Here is a 26,222-nt window from a genome sequence, read left to right as displayed (position 1 = left end):
ATATGTATATGTATATGTATATGTATATGTATATGTATATGTATATGTATATGTATATGTATATGTATATGTATATGTATATGTATATGTATATGTATATGTATATGTATATGTATATGTATATGTATATGTATATGTATATGTATATGTATATGTATATGTATATGTATATGTATATGTATATGTATATGTATATGTATATGTATATGTATATGTATATGTATATGTATATGTATATGTATATGTATATGTATATGTATATGTATATGTATATGAATATGTATATGTATATGTATATGTATATGAATATGTATATGTATATGTATATCTATATGTATATCTATATGTATATCTATATGTATATGTATATGTATATGCATATGTATATGTATATGTATATGTATATGTATATGTATATGTATATGTATATGTATATGTATATGTATATGTATATGTATATGTATATGTATATGTATATGTATATGTATATGTATATGTATATGTATATGTATATGTATATGTATATGTATATGTATATGTATATGTATATGTATATGTATATGTATATGTATATGTATATGTATATGTATATGTATATGTATATGTATATGTATATGTATATGTATATGTATATGTATATGTATATGTATATGTATATGTATATGTATATGTATATGTATATGTATATGTATATGTATATGTATATGTATATGTATATGTATATGTATATGTATATGTATATGTATATGTATATGTATATGTATATGTATATGTATATGTATATGTATATGTATATGTATATGTATGTGTATATGTATATGCATATGTATATGTATATGTATATGTATATGTATATGTATATGTATATGTATATGTATATGTATATGTATATGTATATGTATATGTATATGTATATGTATATGTATGTGTATATGTATATGCATATGTATATGTATATGTATATGTATATGTATATGTATATGTATATGTATATGTATATGTATATGTATATGTATATGTATAATTTGTGTTTGCTTTTTTTTTTTAAATTTAAAATTATACTTGGATACTGCTATTGCTATTACAGGTGATGAAGACTCTGGACCCACATGTAAATGTTGTTCGTCTATTGGGTTGCTGCTCAGAAAAGGATCCAACTTTCGTTATACTTGAGTATGTAAGTCGTGGGAAGTTGCAAACATATTTAAGAAACTCCAGGGCAGAAAGGTAAGTAAATAGGTAAATTTCACAAAACTGCATAAAATTTATTTGTAATAGAGAAATCGTGCGAAAGTACATAATATGTACGTATTCCCTGTTGAAAATTTATTTAAAAGAGTATAATAGTTTAGTGAGAGTTTATTTAGCAGGCAGAAGAATTCATGATCGGAATGGCGAGCTGATTCGATCTAGTCATGTTTGTGTGTCCGTATGTATGAAGCAGTCGATCTCAAAGTCGATCTCGTATGTCAGGCCCACAACAAAATATTTTGAGTCATCGATAATTTGCTCTGTTACCCCACAATCAATATCAACTACCATTAAAACTCAATTTGGCATGTAGGCTATATGTTATAGTTCACCCAAATCAAGAATATTTATTATCTAATAATAGATAGATAACGATGTGGGGATATCGAACATTTATTTGTCATAGTGTGTGTGCGTCGTGCGTACTTGCGTATTTTTATACATATATACAAATGCACAAATAATTTGCAATAAGCCTTCAATGGATTTTTAGAGCTCCAAAGACTACAAGTATCTGTTACTGTAAGCACGGAAATATACCAGTTGAATATATAAATACACAAGCATTTCCCGATCCCTTTTGAAAATAGATTGTATGAGCAAAGTTTCGACTTCAAACTTACTTTCAAAAATCATTGGAAAAATTTAAAATTTAAACGTGTTTTAAAGTACAAAATATACTTATTTTAATGGATAATGCGAGTAAATTATTTGTATATTATTAAAATTCATTCCCTCCTGGATAACAATGTGTATTTAACAACTAAATATATACTTTCTACTGCATTTTTAATAATTTATCTCGCAACTGTGGACAATGTGCGGCAAGTTTTTAGAAAAGATTTAGTTTACCACTCAATCGGGTGAAAATTAATTCAAAAAATTTTATTATTTCATACTTTGTACAAAATCCAATCCATTGTGCTTCATGATTCTCACCACAAGACTAAAATGGCCGGATACCGTTGATTTAAATTTTTGGTTCTTTCAAACTTATTGTCAAACATCCTTGACGCATTTTCCAATGAAGGGAAATAAATCTCCACAAAGACCTTTGAAAATGGCATTAAGCCTACCAAATTTTCACAGTTGCGTGCGAAAATCCCATCGTATCCATTTACTTTTTATGAAGAGCTGTGAAAAAAGTTTCAAGCCAGATCAGACAACAAACTTCTCCCGAAATTTCGGTTGGATTCTCAAATGAATTTTCATTAGGATCCTTGGAAATTAAATCGAACCCGTTACTTCACCCACAAAATCTTTGACTGGGCTGCCCGTTTATCACCGATCAGTCAGTCAGGACAAACAATTTTATATAAAGACATATGCCAAGCTTTTAAGTTTATATTACATGTCTTATTGCAGACATTATGGAAATACACACGGAAAATCAAATGTTTTGACTTCGGGTGACTTGACATCATTTATGTATCAAGTTGCTAAAGGAATGGATTACCTAACGTCACGCGGAGTAAGTACTACGTTGCATAATATGACAGTTTTTATAATTATACCATGGACCCAATAAATGAGGGTAAAAAGGGTATAATGTTTTTGTAAATAACCGACCCCATTGAGTATATATTCTCAGTATCAATAGTCGAGTCGATCAAGCGTGTCCGTCTGTCTGTCCGTCGTCCGTATGTATGAACGCAAGAATATCAGAACCTGTAAGAGCTAGAGACTTCGAAAAAGTAACAAAGGTCGTCCTGGTGCCTGCGCAGTACGAGTTTGTTTCCGAAAATCGAAAGTTCTTAAGTTCTTAAAGTTCTTAAGTTTTAAAAGCTAGAGTTACCAAATTTGACATGTAGCTTCTAGAATACTATATGTATATCAAGTATCTTTCATTTTATAGCTATCGACATCCCCCGGCCACCATCCCATAACTTTAAATCTACTAAATATTCCAATTGGAACTACCCACCAATTTAAGCCACAATTTTTCTGCAATTGTCTTCTTGAGAATGTACGAATATTCTATAGAGCAATAAGATCTACTGGAAAAAATTGCATTAAATTCTGTTAAGAAACACAGAAGCTATTAAATAAAATGTATACTTATACTTTTGGCAACACTGAGTTGAGCTAAGAGCTATCGATACCGATAACGAATGGTATCGTAAGTGAATCGCAATCATCGACGAGTTATAGAACTGCATCGATTTAGACTACAACTAATTTAAGAAAACTAAGCCTTATATGTTTAATAATTAAATATTAGCACGTGTGTGCGACATCTAGCGAATGTTACATACATTTCTGTACACACACAGATTCATGCGCGTCTTTATTGAATTCTACAAACAGCATTGAAACTGCGATTATATTGTTTTATGTGCTGTGTGTATGTTCTGCTATTGTAATTCTTTTTTTTACGTTTAAAATGAAATGTTGGTATGGCTGTCGTTAGCGGTCTTTTGCGGGAGGACTTATTTTCTTTTTTATAGCGTTACAGGGGGTATTATAATTTTGTCTCGAAATGTCTAACGCATAGAAGGAGACATCTCCGACCCTATAAAGTATATATATTCTTGATCAGTATACAGCCGAGTCGATATAGCCATGTGCGTCTGTCCGTCTATCGGTTTCTACGCGAACTAGTCTCTCCGTTTTAAAGCTATCCATTTTTCTGTTGCACACAGTACATATGTCGGTACCGGCTGGATCGGAACACTATATCATATAGCTGCCATAGGAAAGATCGGTCTAAAATTAAGTTGTAGTATGGAAAACTTTTTTGTTATTCTAGATATCTTGACCAAACTCAGAATTTATAAGTTTTAGTATGTGCCCTACATTTATGATAAATCTTATTTACATCGGACCACTATATTATATATCTGCCATAGGAACGATCGGTCTAAAATTAAGTTGTAGTATGGAATACTGCTTGGTTTTTTTTGATGTTTTGACCAAACTTGGTATTTATAAGTTTCGCTATGCTCCCTACATTTATCCAAAATATTGTTAACATCGGATCTTTATATCATATAGCTGCCATAACAACGATCGGTCAAAAATGAGGTTCTTGTATGAAAAACTTTTTGTTTTTCAAGATATCTTAACCATTCTCGGCATTAACTATTTTCCCTATGCTTCTTAGATACGCCCAAAGCATTATGAGAACGGCGTTCCGAAGCGGCCCCTCCTTATCGTTTTTTATACCCTGAACCCATTAAAAATGGCTAAGCAGGGTATATTGTATTTGTGCAAATGTATGTAACAGGCAGAAGGAAGCATCTCCCACCCCATAAAGTATATATATTCTTGATCAGCATGAATAGCCAAGTCGATCTAGCCATGTCCGTCTGTCCGTTTGTCCGTCCGTCCATATGTATGAACGCAAGGATATCAGAACCTATAAGAGCCAGAGACTGAAAGCTTTTAGCTGTTTCCGATATTCGATAAGTTTCATTTTTCTTTATTACTACTACTACTTTACTACTACTACTAGCGCGATCTGCATTGGTGTTGAAAGAAGAGGGTTCAGGGTATCCCCTAGTCGGGAGCTCCCGACTAGAACCTCTTACTTGTTTTTTAATTTAATACTAAAGCAAACGAGCTCGTAGCGCGAGCTGTATTTGGTATTGGTAGAAGAGGGTTCAGGTTATCCATAAGTCGGGAGCTCACAACTAGAGCCTCTTGTTTTGGTTATCTCCATTAAACTAAGCGCATACAAGCTTTACTATGTTCTTAATATAAGACCGAAATCTTATTAAAATGGAGTCCTATAAAATATAGGTATCATATATGTACATGTAAATTACTATTTTATATAGATGATTATTCTACGACACACACGGTCGGAGATGCCTCTTTCTGCCTGGTACATACCTTTGCACAAAACTAATATACATTTTCCATGAGTTAAGGGTATACAAAACGCCATTAAATATTTTTAAATTGGCTATATCGGCAATATGTCAACCATCTATGAGATATCGACTATAGCCTGTTTGTAAAGCCTACTTTGACTTATAGGGTCGGTAATAGCAAATGATAAGATTCTCTTGTAGCAGGTCTGGAAGCAGATACTCGATTGGGACGAGAGCTTTGAATATATGATTTCTACTCACATATATGCATCATCTTATCAAAAAGGGACCATTATACATTATAGCCATTATAGCCTGAACCCATTAAAAATGGAAAAAAAAAGGTATAATGTATTTGTGCAAATGTATGTAACAGGGAGAAGGCTCATTAACATGTGGCTGGGTGAAGAAATATGTACGTCCGCCTATAGAACGCTATAGTTTAAAATCATCATTAACTTGCCATATTTTGTAATATCGATAAAAGCGGCGTTCGAGTATGCGTATAATAACACAATCGAACGAAATATATATATATTTATAATAGGAAATTAGAACGGTTTTAACGGTAACTCGGCGCTGGTTTTAGGGTATCTCCTAGTCGAGCACTCCTGATTTTTATCGAGGTATATTCTATTTCACTTCTTTTGATATTGCTCGATAATTTTACATCATTTTTATTATCATAATAAATAAAAGCTGCTGTTTATTCCAGATAATCCACCGTGACCTTGCTGCTCGTAATATTTTAATAACGGATGATCACACGTGCAAAGTGGCTGACTTTGGATTTGCAAGAGATATTATTACATCGAAAATATATGAACGAAAGAGCGAAGGAAAATTGCCAATCAGGTAAATATTCCCAAAGAAATTTTAAAAAAGATCTAATATACAACTATACCCTAGCTAAGTTGTATACATAAATATTTGTTTAGATAAATTTCGTCCTTTGCCGAAATATCAGAATGGAGTTCCATATGTATCTATTATGTTCAAAATTCGATTACCTGGCGTTTAATAATGCTGCCAAATGCAAGGCAAATAATAGTAAAGAATGTATTGCGTTAGATACTTAGACATTATGTCAAGTTAGGTTATTGCGGTGTGCGAACGTAGCTAACCCTCTACGGAAAATTCTTATAGATCCAACAGAAAATAATTCAACAAAATTAAATGATGTATTTTGTGCATCTCATTTTGCTATATTTGAATTTGTTTATTTTCGGTTTCTCAGTCTTAGAGCCGGATTTAGCAGGGAAATTACTGATGATCTCGCACCTTGAACATGCACAACGCATGCTAATTTTTTTTATCTCATACAAATTCCTTATACCAATACGTTAAAATTGATAACGAATGTAAGACAAACATACATTGTATTCCTTTAGATGGATGGCTATAGAATCACTTTATGATAACATATTTTCGATTAAATCGGATATCTGGAGTTTTGGCATACTAATGTGGGAAATTGTGACATTAGGCTCAACGCCTTATCCAGGGATATCCGCTGCCGATGTTATGCGCAAGGTAAAAAATGTTCTTCTCTTCACTTCTTTTTAAGTGGCTAAATCTATGTATATTTAATTTTCCTTATTTGCAGGTTAGGGACGGCTATCGTCTGGAAAAACCAGAGCATTGTCGAAGAGAGCTCTATAATATTATGTACTACTGCTGGTCGCAAGATGTAAATGAGAGACCAACATTTGCTGAAATAATAAAGATGCTTGATAAATTACTTCACACTGAAATGGATTACATTGAACTGGAACGTTTCCCCGACCACAATTATTATAACATAGTGAATCTCAGTGGAGAAAAATTGTAATCCCCAATTGGCTATTTATGCGTCGGGAGCGGCTTTGCACTGCCACAAAGAGCTTTATTACATATAAAATAATTTAAAAAATATAGTGCTTGCTACTATTTTTAATGAAACAGTTAAAGCTTGCAACATGGTATAAATATTTGTTTATTAGTATATTTAATATATAAGAGTAGAACTAATATTAACTATAAAAATTATATTTAAAATAGCCCTGGCTTCTATATATATACATAACTAGCATGGGATTTGTTATATATATATATAAATATATATAAATATTCATTATATATTTGATTCATAAGACATATTATAAGATATATTGATTCCAAAATAATGTTAATAACGATCCCATCAATTTATAAATGTTACATATGTAACAGTTAGAACTAAAGTTTTCGTAGGATGCTAAAATATACTCTGATCGGACAATAAAAACCGAATGAAAGTATTTCCCATTGTATGTGGCTAAGGGAAAAGGAAGCACAGCTAGAGCGCTAGCTGCGTCGTAAGTGGATCTGTGTTGCTTTGCTATGATGCCTTAAAGGAAACTTGTGGTGGCAGCTCGGCTCTAGGCTCACTGCATCTCCTAGTGGGGCACTTATAGCTATAAAATTAAAGATACTTGATATATATACTTATATATAGTATTCAGGAAGCTACATGTAAAATTTGGTGATTCCAGCTCTTAAGCCCTAAGAGATTTGCTCAAAAAGCAGCATTTCAAAATTTGTATAGTTTGCTTGGAAACTTGGCAACTTATCGATTTTATTATTATATTATAGTTTCTGAGATGCTTGTGTTCATACTTACGTTCGGACGGACATGGCTTGCTAAACCCCGAATACAGTATGGTCATGGTAAAATTCAACAGAAAAATTAGCAACCGGATATGCGCATTACCGTTTAACAGAACCAAATTGAGTAGAAGTAAAATAAAAGTGTATATTATTGGTCGGTTGGACTAGTTAATGAGCTGAGGCGATCTCGCCATATTCTTCTGTATAAAAGAATAGTGAAGAGACGTCAATTTCGCAAAGGCAATACACTTCTTACAATTTATTTTTACAACTACAACTTGTTCTTGTTTTAATTTTTAACATTTAGTATTGCTTAGTGACTTTACCCAAAAAGTTTAATTTTATACCCCGAGCCCATTGAAAATGGGTAAAAAGGGGTTTTTGTGCAGATTTAAGTAATAATTTCTTGAGTCATTTAATTGGTACCGAATGGATGCTGCACATGGAGTATCTTTGAAGGGCTTTACGGGGTACATGTCTGTCCATTTAGCCCTAGGTATGTATGAACGCATCTACATTAGGTTTGGTTTTATGGTTAGGAAATAGTGAGATATGGATACAAAATTGATCCCTTCCACATCGATGTGTATTAGGTGGATCAGCTGGATATCTATATTTGCAAAGTCTTTGGAGTTTTTAAATGTGTAGATGTCTTATATATTGTATGTTTAGGGTAATAATGATCACATAATATGGTTTATGTCTAGCATGTTTTCTTAGTTTACGATCTTATTTTGTTTGGCTGGTATATTACTGTGATTTCTTGGCATTACTTCCATTTCGGAGTCGGGTAAGTAGTGAAGTATTCTTGACGAAAATTTCGATGATATGGTATTTTATGTTAATTACTGTAACTACATTGTAGGCCGGTTTGGAGGGTGTTTTATTGGGATTCGGTGTGTTTGCTTTCTTCGTTGGTGATGAGTTTACGAGAATTTGAATGCACAAATTGAATTCTTGTTCGTAGTGACGGGTGTGGTAGATCCTGACGAAAAATTAGTGTAAAATATATGTCCAACATTTTAAACAAAAAAATTGGTCCGAGCAAGGGCGGGAGATGACAGCTAATAACAATTTTGGATAATTTTCAGTTGTTTCTTAAATAAAGTCTGTATTTATTAGGTTGTTTAAACATTGGATTTTGTGTACCCATTGAAAATGGGTAAAAAGTGTACAATGGTTGTAAATTTATGTAAAAGGAGGCATGTCCAACCCCATAAAGTATACAAATTTTTAATCAGGTGATCTGAATCGTCGATCTAAGAAACTACAAGACATAGGTACTCACAATTTGAAATATGTGTATATTCTTCTATACCATACGCAAAGTGAGAAACAATTTTATTTTTTTTTTTGATGTCTCGTCAAGTTTCCAAAATATATGATAAAAATCTGTTTTGAGACAAATCGTGAAAAAACAGAAGTTATTCAACATTCAATTTCAAATACTGCGGTGCAGGCAGAAGAATAAGCGCTGCCGCATCGCATCTACAATTATAGAGAGAATTATGAACGATCAGTGAGTTAGTAAAGGCAGTCAGTTTATGTAAAGGTATAAATAGACACGACAGCTTATTCGAAAACACACAACTCTTCATCTAAAACAAGTAAGAATAATGTAGTCGGGAGTGCCCTTCTAGGCGATACCCTTAACCTTTATCTACCATTACAATACAAAAGGTAAAGGGATATAACTAGCATTATTTAAAATATTAAAAAAAAAGTTAGTTAACTATGTCGGCTGCAAACTCGCTCTCAAATTAACTGAATACAATCGCAATTGTATTCTCTTTGTAAAATTAACAAATATCACGTTTATATGAATGTAAGTTATTAATATTTCCGTCAACCGACCAGCCACTACGGCTTGCAACAATACAAGAACCTATGCCGACTTAGTGTCTCCGCAGGCCAAAATTCTTAAAATTTACAACACTTGCTAACGATCATTGACTTCTCTTCTCTTTAAACTGAAATAAATCGCCACACCTTTTTCACCTGGTTTGCCAACATTTTCATAAACGATCATGCTAAACATTTTTGGAGTAGATCTTATTCGTGTCGTTGCAAAAATGACAGCTGCTTCAAATTTTTTGCGTGGTTCCAATTTATTTATTTATTGATTTTGATGGATAGTATCCTAAAAATGAACTATACATATATATATACCAGAAGTCCTATTTGGTGACTTATTAACTCTTAAAACCTGTGTCTAAATCACTAACCAAACAGCATGCAGATAGGACATGTAGGACAACCAGAGTGGGCACACAAAAATCGCTGACAACTGGTCCAAAAAAAGAGTAAGATCACTAACTATACAATGCATATATATGTTAAACACCAGAATAATCGGATCACGATAAATCGCAACGATTGAGCCCCAAGGGTGCCCGCGAACATTTTAGTGTGCCCAGAAAGAGTAAGACTTCTGAGAGTGGCAGCCGAACGCCGGCCTCGAAAGTCGAACGCTCAGTATGAAGCCGCATCTTGCTCAGCCCACAACGTCGCTGCGGCTGATGCTATTTCTTAATATATGTATGTATGTTAGTTTTAAATCCTTACAGCCCAAATACATGTGTGTATGCATGTGCAGAGTTTGCCTCGCTCTCACTCATTGCTTTGCGCGCTTGTGTGCATCTCTTTCTCTCTGCATAGCTTCTCAAAAAACCCTGAGATCTACAAACAAACATACATATGTATATTTGTGTTGTGTGGATGCGATCTCGCGAGCCAGAGATTTTTTCTTCAATTGTGTGCCTTTTGTGCCTGTGGTAGCAAAAGGCACACACATTCAAATGCTCTATCATGTATTTGTTCGTCCAGTCAGGCATAATGAGAAGAATCTGATCTATTTATATTTAATAAAAACTTGAATGATCTAAATGAAATACTTATATTTTATATTCTATTTTTTTTTTGTTTACTGGGGCACCTATTTTGCTTAAAATCAAAAAAATAACTAAGTCGTATTTCTGCAAGGGTAAATCGTCGTCGAAGAATTCTAAGAAAAGACCAAAAATTGAACAGTTTCAAATGTTGCGACTTGCTACCTGTGCACACGCACAATCTTTCGAAGGAGCAGTCGTGTGATATTATAAAAGGGTTTGGTCTGTTCATATGCAAAATTGCTCTTTTCCATGGTTGTTGTTGGTAAGGGTGATCTTTTTATATATTTTTTGACATTGTAAAAATTTTGCGCTTAAGGGTTTTATGACAGGTAGTTAATGGTCAGAATGTCCATATCAAAGTGCAAACGAACGACAAGTGCGGCACACCTGTTTCAACGACAAACCCTTGATCGAATCATTCGCACACATTTATCTGTGTGTGCAGAGCTCGAAATTCAGAAACCCCAAAAACTTCAAATCTTGTCAATTTTGCATCGAACAGGCAGGCAACCAACAGGCACACAAACGCATAAAGGGTTCCATCCATTTTCGTGCTTAGCCGGCCCAAAAAGTTATCATGCTAGTGCAGGTACCCTTACCAACAACAAGCATGGAAAAGAGCAATTTTGCATATGAACAGGCCAAACCCTTTTATAATATCACACGATTCCTCCCTCGAAAGAGTGTGCACAAGTAGCAAGTCGCAAAAATAGAACATTTTCAATTTTTAAGTCTTTTCTTAGATTTCTTCGACAATCCGACAATGAATTTCCCTTGCAGAAATACGACTTAGTTTTTATTTTTATTTTAACTAAAATAGGTCCATACAGTAAACAAAAAAAATAGAATATAAAATATAAATATTTCATTTAGGTCATTTAAGTTTTTATTAAATACTAGCGGGTATAATCCGTCCTTGCCCGTGGCACGTAAGTTATAAAAGCTTCAAAAAGCTTTTAAAATGATTTTGAAACTGATCGGACGGGAATCAAACAACTTTTATGCAAATCAGACAAATGCTTTTTTTATTTTTATATAAGTATAATAATAATATTTCAATTAAATATAAAAAATATATATTCTTTTAAAAAAAAACGGCGCGCCTAAAAGCCGAATAACAGTCAGTTATTTTCACAGGTATTTTTATACCCTGAACCCATTGAAAATGGGTAAAAGGGGTATAATGTATTTTTGCAAATGTATGTAACAGGCAGAAGGAAGCATCTCCGGCCCCATAAAGTTTATATATTCTTGATCAGCATCAATAGCCGAGTCGATCTAGCCGTGTCAGTGAAATTAGCTGTAGGTCCTCCTAGTCCCCGCGCAGATCGAGTTTGTTTCCGATATTCGATAACTTGCCCCGTTTCCAAGTAATCGATAAAAATCGATATCGAAATCCTGTTTTTTGCGCAATTTTGGTAAACAATAAGGGCTAGAGTCGCCAAACTTGACATGTAGCTACTAGAATAGTATATATATATGAAGTATCTTTCATTTTATAGCTATCCCCACATCCCCGCTACCACCATAAAGCTATAAATCATGTTAGTAAACCAACTTGTATTGTCTACCTTATTAAGCCACAATTTAAATGCAATTGTCATTTTGAGATTACACAAATATTTTATAGTATAATATGATATACTACTGAAAATTTCATCAAGACCGGTTAAGAAACACGAAAGAAAACGTGTTTTGAATTCTATCAGCAGCATTGCAGTTGCGATTGTATTGTTTCCTGTGCTGCTATTTTAATTGTTTTTTCTCACTGAGACTCAATTATTGGTGTGGCTGTTGAGTAGAGGCAGCGGCCAATGGTGCAGTTTATAGCGAGTTTGAACCCTACTGAGGTAACTATTTTTTTTTTTGCCTGGTGTGGCTATTGGTTAGAGGCGGCAGCAATTAATGCGGTCAGTTGCGAGTTCAAACCCTGCCAATGGAACTTTTTTTTTTTTAATTTATTATACCCTTGCCTGTTTCTATGCGAACTAAACTCTCAGTTTTAAAGCTTTCTTTATGAAACTTTGCAGAAGTGCCTCTTTCTGTTGCACGCAGTACAAACATATGTCAAAACCAGCTGGATCAAACCACTATATCATATAGCTGCCATAGGAATGATCAGTCGAAAAGTAGGTTCTATGAAAAACATTTTTGTTTCTCAAGATATCTTGATCAAACACGGCAATTATTAGTTTTACTATTCTCCTCATATATATGCAAAACCCTATTAAGATCAGACCACTATATAATATAGCTGCCATAGGAACGATTGGTCAAAAATTAAGTTGTTGCATGCAATTTTTTTTGTTTTTCAAGATATCTTGACCAAACTCGGCATTTATAAGTTTTCTATACTCCTCATATATATGCAAAATCCTATCAACATCGGACCACTATATCATTTAGCTGCCATAGGAACGATCGGTCGAAAATTAAGTTGTTGTATGAAAAACATTTTTGTTTATCAAGATATCGTGACCAACCTCAGCATTATGCAAAATCTTATTTACATCGGACGGTAGTCCGATAGTAGTAGTAGTCAGCTATCATGGAAAACTATTTTGTTTTTCAAGAAAAGGGCCACATCCTCCTCCATCGGTCGGTGATGCTATTAGAAAATTGTGTGTTCTTACTAGGCTTTTAGCGTTTAATTTTCATAATGTATGTATAATGTATTGAATAATTATTGAATTGAAAAATTCATAAAATAAAATAAAAAAAATCTCAGCCATTAACTATGTGCTTCTTAGATACGGGCAAATCACTATGAGCATTATGAAAAGATTGGGTCTGCAAGGGTATTAAATCTTCGGCGTGCCGAAGATAGCCTTTCTTTCTCGTTATAATTGAAACAGCTAATTGTACGTGTTCGCCTTTAATTGAGTCTATTACATGTAGAGCATCTACAAAACTTGTTAAGTTTTCAGCTTTACCATCGAAAGCTGGTATAAGCTTGGATGCGGTATTGACAAAATCATTGTTAGTTTGTGCCTTTGTGTTAGTTTTATTTTCTACGGATTCTGCGTCGGATTCTGACCAATTGTCTCCTGCTAATTCGGGTAATGTTATTACCCTATCTTTTTCTTTTATATCAGTATCAAAGTTGCTTCCTGACTCGTATTCCTCCGGAAGATATAATTCTTCTTTTTCGTCTGTCGACTCTAGTTTTTCACTAGTTTCGATCGTCAAAGGGGTGTTCAGAATTGTCGGTATCGATATTTCCAAATTATACCTCCTCTTGACTGATACTAAATTTGATCGAAATCTGTTCACTAATTTAGATATATATGACTAATGTGATTGATTTAGTCTTTCTCATTATTCATGTACTAGTAATGTGGCGTGTTTGTTAATGTTTCAGTCTGAATAGACCTATTTTGACCTATACATTTGTAAGATTTGTCAAATTTGTTTTTGATTTCAATAAAATTGGTACGGATTTCATTCCATTCCATAATAGGAATTTATTTGCTGAATAATTTTGTTCATTATATTATTTGTTTAGTTTGTAATTTTCATACCCTGAACCCATTGAAAATGGGGAAAAGGGTATAATGTATTTGTGCAAATGTATTTAACAGGCAGAAGGAAGCATCTCCGAAACCATAAAGTATCTATATTCTTGATCAGCATCAACAGCCGAGTCGATCTAGCCATGTCCGTCTTTCTGTCTGTCCGTATGTATGAACGCCAGGATCTCCGAACCTATAAGAGCTAGAAATTTTAGCTGATGGTCCTCCTAGTACCCGCGCAGATCGAGTTTGTATCCGATATTCGATAACTTACCCCGTTTCCAAGTAATCGATAAAAATCGATATCGAAATCCTGTTTTTTGAGAAATTTCGGCAAATAATGTGAGTTAGAGTCACCGAACTTCACATGTAGCTTCTAGAATAGTATATATATATCAAGTATCTTTCATTTTATACCTATCGCCTGTCGGAAGAAGAGGGTTCAGGGTATCCCCTAGTCGGGTGCTCCCGACTAGAACCTCTTACTTGTTATTAATTCTAAGGGTGTATACAATGGAGTTAGATTAATTTCGGGATGTAGATGGTTTTCACTCAACACTATCTTTCCTATTTTAATTTTACATTGTTTTATTGTTATTATTTTGTTGCCTTTAATAGTTATATTTTTTTTTGTTTCCTGGCAATCTTGTCTTATAATGGTATCATTTATATTCCAGGTTTAGGTTATTTGTTATAGGGACGAAATTACATATCGGGTTAGTTCTTTTTATAATATTCTTAATACATTCATCGTTTATTTCTTTGTTATCTTGGTTATAAATTTTGTTTTGTTCTTAAAAATAAGTGTTTTTTTCTAAATGATCAAGCTGAAAACCATTACTATCCGGGTAAGGTATTATATTGATGGTATGAACAGTTTTTTGTTTAATAGGGATATCTAATTTGATAAGTATTTGATTAGTACTAATCCAGGTTGATGTTTTGGTTAGCAATATGTTACTACTGTCTACGTTTTCTAACTTGTCGTAATTAAGTAATTTTGGATTGAATAGTCCTAGTCTAGAAAGTTTCATTCCCATTGCAATATCTTCTATATATTCGGTAAATTGGATCATTTCGTATAATAGCTGTTCTGTGTTACTATGCTTATTTTTTGTGATTTTCATTGGCATGTTTGTGTTACGATGATCTGTTTTTGCTAAATTGCATATTTGACGTTCGTTAAATATATTTTGAATGAGGAGTTGGCTATTGGGAAAATAGTATGTCTCGCCAAAAAGTTTTGTAGTTTTCTGAATTCCTGGATGTAGAAGTTTCTCATGTGTGGTTAGAACTAATTCTTTAAATTTTGCATAAGTTGGTATGTTTTTTAATTAAGTAAGACTTCGGACAGTTTTGAATTAATAGTTTCCTTATATGCGCTTTGAATTATTTCGAAATATGCATCGCTGTCTATGTATAGAGCGGTGTTTTTAGAGGAAAAATAGTCAAGGTAATATTGTTTGGCTGTTTCTATGGTCACATCTTTATAGGAGATGTGTATTGATTTGTTTTTTTAAATAAGTCTCATATTGTGTGTTAGTAGGACCTTTGGAAAATATAACTTGTCGTTTATGACAATTGACGGGTTAAATTACTATTATCTTCTTCTGCGCTATGTTGTGTAGACTCACCGAAAAATGTTTGTTCTATTGTTATTGTGGATAGGGCGTCGGCGATATAGTTTTCTTTTCCTTTAATGTATTTTATATCAAAGTCATATTCTGAAAGTCTAAGTTTCTATCTCATTAATTTTGCATTAAGTTCTTTTAGCTTGTGCAGCCAATACAATGGTTGGTGATCGGATGCTACTTCAAAGTGTCGCCCTAATAAATAATGTCGAAAAATGTTAGTTGCCCAGACTATAGCTAACAATTCCTTTTCTATGGCGCTGTAATTTACTTCATGCTCGTTTAAAGTTCCACTGATGTAACTAACAGGATGTCCATCTTGTGAGAGAACGGCTCCCAAAGTTACGTTGCTTACGTCTGTGGTTAATATGAAATTTCTTTCAAAGTTTGGTATTCTTAAAATTGGATCTTCGGAGATTAATAATTTCAGCTTTTGGAATTCTTCTATGTAATATTTTTGTTTGGTGTCTACTTTGGCTCCTTTTTTCAAACATTTAGTTAAGGGCTTAGCAATGTCGGCAATGTTGGGTATGCATTTTCTATAATAGCCTGTCAGTCCTAAGAAGACTTTGATTTTTTTGGGTTTGTTTGGTAATGGATACTTTACTATGGCTTTTATTTTGTCGGGATTTGGTTTAATTTCATCTTTAGTGATGACGTGTCTTATAAAGGTTGTTTCCTGTTTTAAGAATTCGCATTTATCTAACTGTAACTTTAAGTTTGCCTGTGATAGTTTTTCGAAAACTGCCTGCAAGGATTGTAAATGTTCCTCTAGAGAGCTGGAAAAAACTATGATGTCGTCTATGTACACTAAGCAATTTTTGTTTAGAAGCGGACGAAGTAGGTTGTTCATACAACGTTGAAATGTGGCGGGGGCATTTTTAAATGCAAATGGCATTCGTGTGTATTAATAATGACCGTCTTTGTTTAAAAATGCGGTCTTGGGTATTGATTCTTTATCCATTTCTATTTGGTGTAAGTTTGTCGTGAAATAACCTAATACCTAGTTTGCCTAATATTTCATCCATGTTTGGTATAGGGTATCTGTCGTTTACAGTGATTTAATTTAATTTTCTGTAGTCAATTACAATACGGAATTTCTTCTGTCCCGAGGCATCTAACTTTTTAGGTACAACCCAAATATGGCTACAATATGGTGAATTACTTTCTCGTATAAATTCTTGCTCTAACATATACTGAATTTGTTGCTCTACTTCCTTTTCGTAGGTCTGTGGGTAGCTATACAATTTTGAAAAGATGGGGGCGTTATGTGTAGTATTAATAGTGTAGTATTTCTGTATTTAAATGGTCTAGTCGGAATAGGTTTTCCTGAGGAGTGGAGTTTTCTAGAAGTATGGGGTTTTCATAGAATAAAGGGTATTCTTGAATATGATTTTGTTCTGTAGTGTTGCTTGTATTAATTAATTTGTACTCTTTATTGAATAGGTTAACCATTCCTTTTTGATAGTTTATTATTGCATTAGCTTTAGACAACGAATTGCTTCCAATCAGCATATCATATCGGTTTGAGAAATGGTGAATTAAAAACTATCTTGGGTCAACATATTTATTGTGCAACCAGTATCAATAAGGCACCTTAAATCGTTATTATTATGTTTAACTATTATATATTGGCTTGATCCGCGGCTACTAACTGAAAATTTTTCGCTTGTTCTGTATCATGTTGTTCGTTGTTTTTTCTTCTTCTGTCTGGTTTGAGTTATCGTAACCTTGTTCAGGAGTGTCATAAATTGGGTTAGGGATGTCATACGTTTGGTAAGAATGAGGTTCAACTTGAAGATAGTCTGGATAATAAGAATAGTAGGGGTAAGCTAGGTTGTATGGGTATTCAGACTGAACGGGTATTCCTTCCTGTATCTAATTTCATTTTTACTCATTTTCGACTGTCCACTGTCTGATGGTCTCTGTCTCTTAACGGGGCTATTAGTTGTCGTATTTTCTCTTGGTGGAAAATTAATCGATGTACCTACATAATTAGGTCCAAAACGGTTCTGCTCAAATATTTGATGTCTGTTAAATTGTAGGTTTGGTCTGGGTGCTTGTATCAATGGTGCACTAGGTTGTGGATGAACATGAATAGGTCGATGTTGGGAAAAAGGGGTAGTTTTAGTTCTGGGTATTTGAGGTGGCATGTGAGTAAGTGATCGGAAATAGGGTTGGTAAATTGTGTTATATAATGGTTGAAAATGTATAATTGGCTTGCCTTGATTATTTATTTTTTTATTATGTAGGTAATTTTGTGGTTTACTTGGATTTGGGAATGTTGTTAAGTTATCTTTATTTGGGGTTGGTGCTTCGTAAAGACTTTTTTCTTACAATATATTTATGAGCGATCTTAAACTTGGAATTTAACAGTCAACTATTCTGAGATAAACGTGAGTGGTTAACTTTTGAATTACATTTTCGATACTCGTTAAATTAATCTAGTGTACAAAGTGGTTTTTGATATATCGTTTTCTAATTCTAGTTTACTGGTTAATATTTGCCTTCTTTTTTTGGCTTCTTCTAAAAATTGAAGAATATTACCTCGATATTGTGTGTTTTAAAATTCTTCCAGTAATTGATGGTTTGGTACTTGCGGCTTGTAATTTATGATAAAATGAGTTCTGAGTTCTGACCAGTTGGTGAGGTTGGTTACTCCAAGGGTGCGGATGACATCACCACTGATGTTCCGTTCTATGTGTCCAAAGATGATAAGTTTTTGTCGTTCCTCAGTTGTTTGGTATAACGCCAGGATGAAGTCGATACGGCCTTTGAACGTGTATAATGTATTTGGATCGCCCTGGAAACTCTCTTTAGCATGTATTTGCCTTTCGACTTGAATTATGTTCGAGTCGGAGAGTTGTATTGGTTCTGGTGCTGCTACTGCCATTGTATATTTTGTTTTATAGTTGGTTCGGGTATTAGCTGTGTATTTACTTATATTTTGGTGTGTGTCTTGATTTGTCAACTGGTTTGCGTATTCGCTTGTTTTATTGGTTTATGTATTTACTTATGTTTGGTGGGTGTCTTGATTTGTCAACTAGTTTGCGTATTCGTTTGTTTGTTGGTTTATGTTAACTTAGTTTGTAAGTTTTTATTCACTGAATTACTTATGGTTGATGTTTAATGGATTTATTATTATTTAACCTTTATTGGATTTATTACTCTGGCGAATTCTAAGGCGTCTTCTTAATTTCTTTAAGTTGGTTCTTTAACACAATTACATTAATGGTCACCAATTCACTGTCGAGGTTTACGCTTTGTAAACTTGAACCAATATTACCGCATATGATTTGCGAAAGTTCTTTAGTGAATGGTAAATTAAGGAATTGAATAGTCTAGCTATCGCATCAATAATTTATCATGCTACCGGCTGCGCCAATGCATGATGTAGTTGTTTAACTACTTGAGTCTATTAAATTACCGGGTTAAGAAACCTAATGTCAACACTGAAAATTAAATGACAATTTTAAATAAAACACGAAGAATTAATAAATGCATCCATTTTATTTCCTTTCCAGTTTAAGACTGACTGTACAGAGTTTATTTTATTTTCAAAGTGAATACAAAAGTTATATGGTCAGCAATCATGCACGCGTTTCATATTTATGCATGCGCAAGATTGTATGTGTAGTGTGTTATGTTTGTGTTATTCAAGCGTATATAATATATCCTACTATATATTCTTGATCAGCATCAACAGCCGAGTCGATCTAGCCATGTCCGTCTGTCTGTCCGTCCGTCCGTCCGTCTGTCCATCCGTCCGTCTGTTTGTCTGTCCGAATGTATGATCTAGAGACTTGAAATTTTAGCTGTAGGTCCTCCTAGTCCCCGCGCAGATCGAGTTTGTTTCCGATATTCGATAACTTGCCCCGTTTCCAAGTAATCGATAAAAATCGATATCGAAATCCTGTTTTTTGATCAATTTCGGCAAATAATATGAGCTAGAGTCACCAAACTTGACATGTAGCTTCTAGAATAGTATATACATATATATCAAGTATCTTTCATTTTGTACCTATCGCCTGTTGGAAGAAGAGGGTTCAGGGTATCCCCTAGTCGGGAGCTCCCGACTAGAATTGTTAAAAAAATTTTCCTCTTAGTAGCCCTCCATTTGTGCTACTTGTTTTATCATCCCTGATTCAAATGTATGGGCGTTACTCATCTTAGTGTTTCGATTATCCTGCTGGTTGACGTATCTATGCATTATATAGTTAGTGCTTAAACGTAGGTACTCCCAGTGCCCGCGCAATATGAGTTTGTGTTCGACTATCGATAACTTACCCCGTTTTCAAACAATCGATGAAAATCAATATCGAAATCGCCAAATTTGAATAGTTTATAAGGTTCAAGTATCGGTATAAAACAAATTAATTAATCAATATTTTAATTGTTGGTTATATTGACAAGCCACCTGATGGTAATTTTAGTATACATGAGCACACACACATTCGTATGCCGGTACTTTTTGAATTCAATGAACAAAATTTTAATTATGATTGTATTCAGTACTGTGTTCTAACTCAAGTATGTGATGCTGAATGTAGTTGCGAGCTCGTTACCGACAGGAAGAATAAATTTTGTACACCTTGCACCCATTGAAAATTAGTAATAAGGGTGTCATGTTTGTTATAATCCGACTTTGTCGTTCACGTTCCTTTTATCGGTTTGCCGACTAGACATAGATCAACCAGGAGAGAGTAAAACCTAGATAAATGGAAGAGTCGATTAACAAAATAATTTATATTTATCATCGAACTTACGAATTTAGGTAGCTTTTTGAGCACACAAACGGACAACCTGCAAACATGCATATGGTGAACATATGTTACCCTAACGGAGCCCTCCCCACCATGAGTAGGCCATATAGGCACCTGTAAACTCCCAAATTCTGGCGTGCACCCGCTTTACACCTTATCTCACCCGCCATTAACTTCCTACTCGGACATATTTACTCTAACTTACACAAATACATTTAAGAGGCTCTATTCGGGAGCTCCCGACTAGGGAATACCCTGAACCCTCTTTTACCAACACCAAATGCAGATCGCGCTACGCACTCCTTTGCTTCAGCAGTACTAAATATAAATTTAAAAAAAAATAGAGCTCTAGAAAGGACCCAAACTCGTAACAGACCGCACTACTTGCAACCGCCTCTACTCAACAGCCACGCCAACAATTGACTCTTAACGAGAAAAAACGGATTTAGATAGCAGCAAAGAAAACAATACAATCGCAATTGCATTGCTGTTGATCGAATTGTAGAACCTATATACATGTATAATTTGCGTTACCTGCTACAACCACATGGGCAGCCAAATTATTTTTTCTTTAATAACTTTTGTGTTTCCAAACCGATCTTGTTGAAATTTTTAACAGTGGATCTTATTATAGAATAGAATATTTTTATATTCACAAAAAGTCAATTCCATTAAAATTGTGGCTTTAACTGGTGGGCAATATAAGTTGGTTTATTAACTTGATTTATAGATATGTGGTGGAGCGGGGAGGTGGCGATAGCTATGAAAAGAAAGGTAATTGATATTTATACACTATTCTAGAAACGACATATCAAGTTTGGTGACCAGATATCCGGGGATGCCCAAAAGGTACCCAGAATGCTGCAAATCATCAACTGGCCCAAACTCAGGGAAGCCTTAATCTCCGAATACAAGACGCAAACATCCGTGGAAGACCTACTGCGAAGATTATGGATTATCATTGTAATTTACGAAAATTTTCTAGTAAGGGAGAGGCTAAGATAATGATAAATAAGAATTAAAAGGGAATTTAGATGATTCTAAATTGTACATAAACGCTATGAATAACACTGCTGAAAACGTAATACATATAAACTACCAGATAGACTTCTTACGGCACTCCCAAGATACGACATATCTACTATTTTGATATTAAAACAAGTAGCACAAATGGAGGGCTACTAAGAGGAAAATTTTCTCAGCTAAAATTTCAAGTTTCTAGCTCTTATAGGTTCGGAGATCCTTTCGTTCATACATACGGACAGACGGACAGACAGACAGACGGACATGGCTAGATGGCCTCGACTATTGATGCTGATCAAGAATATATATACTTTATGGGGTCGGAGATGCTTCCTTCTGCCTGTTATATAAATTTGCACAAATACTTTATACGCTTTTTACCCATTTTTAATGGGTTCAGGGTATAAAAACAAAACTATTAAAATTACAAAAAAATTTCAGTTACATTCAAATCGAGCATTGTTAAGCACGAAATTAATACACATAATGAAAATCCAATTTACAAAAAAACCATTCGGTTAGCCTTTCGCTTTCGAACAAGAAATCGAAAAGCAAAGTAAAGATAAAGATAGTACCAAAAAAGGCAGACGCCTCAGAAAAAGCAAAATTTAGATTAGTGGTCGATTACAGAGGACGAGATATTGGGACGAGATTTTGCGAAAATTAGGAAGATGCTTATATTTTACGACAATATATTTAGCAAAAGGTTTCCATCAGATTGAGATGGATCAGAAAACAATCAATAAAACAGCATTTTCTACCAAATATGGACATTACGAGTAGACTGGACTTAAAAATGCACCAGCAAGATTCCAAAGGTGCATGAAACACGATCTTCATGATTTATTAAATTGTCTTATTTATTTGGACGACATTATTGTCTTCTCCACATCACTTGATGAACATTTAAATTCAATAAATAAAGTTTTTAAAAAATGAAGACAGCAAATTTGAAACTCCAATTAGATAAGTGCGAATTTTTAAAAAAGGAAATATATTTTTAGGGCACATTATAAGTCCAGAAGGCATTTGGCCAAACGAACTGAAAGTAAAAGCAATACTAGAATTTCAATATTAATATGTCCAGACTTTAATAAAAAGTTTCAGGCAACAACCGACGCAAGTAATTTTGAAATAGGAGTAATTTCACAAGATAACAAGCCAATTAGTTTCTCAAGTAGAACGTTAAACGATCACGAACAAAATTATAGTACAATAGAAAAAGAGCTTTTAGCAATAGTGTGGGCAGTAAAATATTTTCGACCATATTTATATGGCAGACCATTTGACATTTTAAGCGATCACAAGCCACTCGTTTGGCTAAACAACATTAAAGAACCCAACATGAAATTACAACGTTGGCGTATCAAACTTAGTAAATATAATTTCACAATTAAGACTTAAATGGAAAATTAAACCACGTAGAAGATACCTTATCACGCATCAAAACTGAAGAAAATATGCTAGGCGAACAAGATATTAAGTTAATGAAAACATAATACATTTAACAGAAAAACCATTAAATAAGTTTAGAAGACAAATAGAAATGATTAAACCTAAAAATTGAAAAAGCATTTTTACACCAATTTAACTCGAATATTACGAACAAATATTAGACTGAAAGACATTAGGAGCTATGCAGAATTTAAACAAATATTAGTTAGGAACCACAAAAAACGTTCACATCCAGGTAACTAAAAGATGGTCAGACTTTTTAAAGAAACGAACTATTACCCAGACTATCAAAATATAATCCAAAACATAATTAACAAATGTGAAGTTTGTGATCTAGCAAAGATTGACCATAGGAACAATATAAAACAAGTAAGAGGTTCTAGTCGGGAGCTCCCGACTAGAGGATACCCTGAACCCTCTTATTCCAACACCAAATGCAGATCACGCTACGCGCTCGTTTGCTTTAGTACTAATAAAGATAAATAAAAAAAAAAAAGTTCCCTTGGCAGGGATCGAATTTGCAACCGACCGCACTACTTGCCGCTGCCTCTACTCAACAGCCACACCAATAATTGAGTCTTAATGAGAAAAATTAAAATAGCAGCACAGAAAAAAATACAATCGCAATTGCAATGCTCTTAATAGAGTTCGAAGCAGACGCGCTTGAATGTGTGTATGCATGTATACAGAAGTTCTTGGAACAAGTTATCGAATAACGGAAACCAAACTCGATCTGCAGAGATCCTTTTGAGATCCTTGCGTTCATACATACGGACGGACGGATCGACGGCTATTGATGCTGATCACGAATATACATATATACTTTATTCGGTCGGAGATGCTTCCTTCCGCCTGTTATTTGCACAAATACATTATACCCTTTTTACTCATTTTCAATGGGTTCAGTGTATAAAAAATATGTATTATATATACTGACGATGACGAAGAAAATAGACTCATGGAAATTGATGTAATTTTATACACTTATAATCATAAGCTAAAACATAACTCTACTGGCAGAATTCCAGCTGACATTTTCATTTACGCAGGAACACCTAATTATAACACCCCGACTATAAAAGAGACAAGAATAAATAATCTTAATAAAAACTGAAATGATTTCAAAATAAATAATAAATTTAAGAAAGCACCAATAACTAACGGTAAATTACATAATCCTTGCAAACCCACCATTTTGAAGAGACTAACAGAGGTCGAAAAATTAAGCATTATAAAACGAATTATCAAAAACAGAAGACATTAAGTAAATAATTGTTACTAGAGGACCAAAGTCCAAAACAGGAACTATAACTCTAATGATAATGATGTCAATACTGTTACCAGGTAGTAAAAACCAATTTATAGGTATCAACCCTATTAAATGAAATAATGAACACTTACTTTTTTAAAAAAAAGCCATGATTGACAAACCAGATAATTATGAACACCATTGTCTAAAAATAAATTTAACAAAGACAGAATGCACATATGATAAACTAATGTTACAGACAAAAAACATATAAACATATATAGAATACATATTCAATATTTAACAGAAAAGTTGTAAAGAGAAATAAATGGTATCAGAATAGTAAAAGGAAGCAAAAACGGATTCCTTAATTTCGTAGGAACAACATTCAAATACTTATTTGGAACTTTAGATAACAATGATAAAGAAGAACTTGAGGACAAAATGAATTCAATAGCTCACAATATTTTTCAAATAATCGAACTCAACCATGTAATTGAAACGGTCAACCAAGAAATAGAAATAGTAAAAAAAAAAGTAAAAAAAAAAAGTAAAGTACTGGAACTACTAGCATTCAACTTACAACAATAAACAGAATATATCGAAGATTTAGGATATGGATATATATATTTTTGATCAGCATCAACGGCCGAGTCGTTCTAGCCATGTCCTCCGAGTCTGTCTGTTCGTCCGGCTATTGATGCTGATCAAGAATATATGTACTTTATGGGGCGGGAGATGCTTACTTTATACCCATTTTCAATGGGTTATCAAATTATAAGTAATTAACTATTGATATATAGTGTATTAACTATGGGTTGCTAATTTAATTGGTTTGTTCCTGAAGACATGGTAACATAAGGAAGAAGAAGAAGCTTTTCGGTGGGATCTTCGCTGATTATGTGCACGAAGATCATAAGTTGGTAGGGTATAGAGCGTGAGTGTCGAACACCATCTGAGACCTCGCTTTTAATAATCAGCAGTTGTGTTTGTTTACATGTCGACAACTATTACCAGTCCTCGGTAGGTTTTTTGTTTTCGTGGAATATAGGTCCCAGTAGTAGCAGGAGGTCTTATTTTAAACGTGTGCGTGTCTGTAGATCTAGGCTGACAACAACCCCCTCCACCTCTCCGAATGATCTCGGAACCAGAAGACCTCGCCCGCCGTGTCTCCATATCCACGTGTTGCAGTGAGCCGCCACTAATAGGCTTCCTAACCTTGCTTGCACTAGCAGTGCCTCGCACATGTTAATCAATATGTCTTAGCCAAGCCTTACATTTATTACGTTTACTATGTATGAAAAACTTTCTTGTGTATAAAAATACAACAAGAATTTCATGAGGGTATTTAATAGTTTACATTGGGTAGTGATATAACTGCATATGGTTGTGACTGGCAAAATATATTAGTGAAGCGGCATTCTACAGGGCGCCGACTAATTACATATTGCCTTCGTGTGTCGCCCTGCACCGCAGATCGCATTTACATTATTATATTACATCAATAAAACACAGATTGAACCATAATTAGCGACACATTTGTCGACAGAGATCAAGACAAAGATCGACGCGGTTGATTCTTTTATGGCTGGCGCTAGGATTTATATGCACTTCCTTTTACATTTAAAAGGTTAACCACTACCTGTATGACCTACTTACATTCATAAAACGCTCCGGCGCACCGATGTCGCCCATCGTCGCTCATCGTCATGCTCGTCCGCCTGAAGTGGCTGAATTGCGATTTGATTCTCGCATGCGCAGACGTCGGCGACCGGCGGTTATGCTACCTGTTCAACTAGACTGGAAAAGCAAAATTTTAAGTATTTATGTTGCCTTTTAATTGCCACTGCTTGCGCTAAGTGTTACTAAGAAAAACAAAGACAGCATCATTCGATCGGCAAATAGCATCTCACTCGATTGTCGTCCTGACTTGGGCGCCTTTGCCTCGCGCGTCTAAATATTGTGAACAATTGTCGAATACCCGTGCTCTCTTCGTAGGTGTGT

General features: G+C 34.1%; 1 protein-coding gene across 1 annotated transcript; it reads left to right on the top strand.

Moving 5' to 3' along the window:
• Positions 1–1,087: 1,087 nt before the first annotated feature.
• On the top strand, positions 1,088–7,154 carry LOC135441246 (tyrosine kinase receptor Cad96Ca; the record flags this gene model as incomplete). The annotated part of the gene is given in 5 exon segments (XM_064700785.1): positions 1,088–1,227; positions 2,617–2,722; positions 5,782–5,921; positions 6,458–6,599; positions 6,673–7,154. Coding segments are annotated over 5 exon segments (750 nt in total). The 3' UTR covers positions 6,898–7,154.
• Between the last annotated feature and the right edge of the window lie 19,068 nt (positions 7,155–26,222).

The sequence above is a fragment of the Drosophila montana genome, unplaced genomic scaffold (assembly GCF_035044405.1).
Source record: "Drosophila montana isolate Dmon_TW-CO22-7 unplaced genomic scaffold, ASM3504440v1 contig_1900_1, whole genome shotgun sequence".
NCBI lineage: Eukaryota > Metazoa > Arthropoda > Insecta > Diptera > Drosophilidae > Drosophila > Drosophila montana.
Note: the sequence above shows the minus strand (reverse complement) of the source record. Positions and strands in the feature narration are given on the sequence as shown.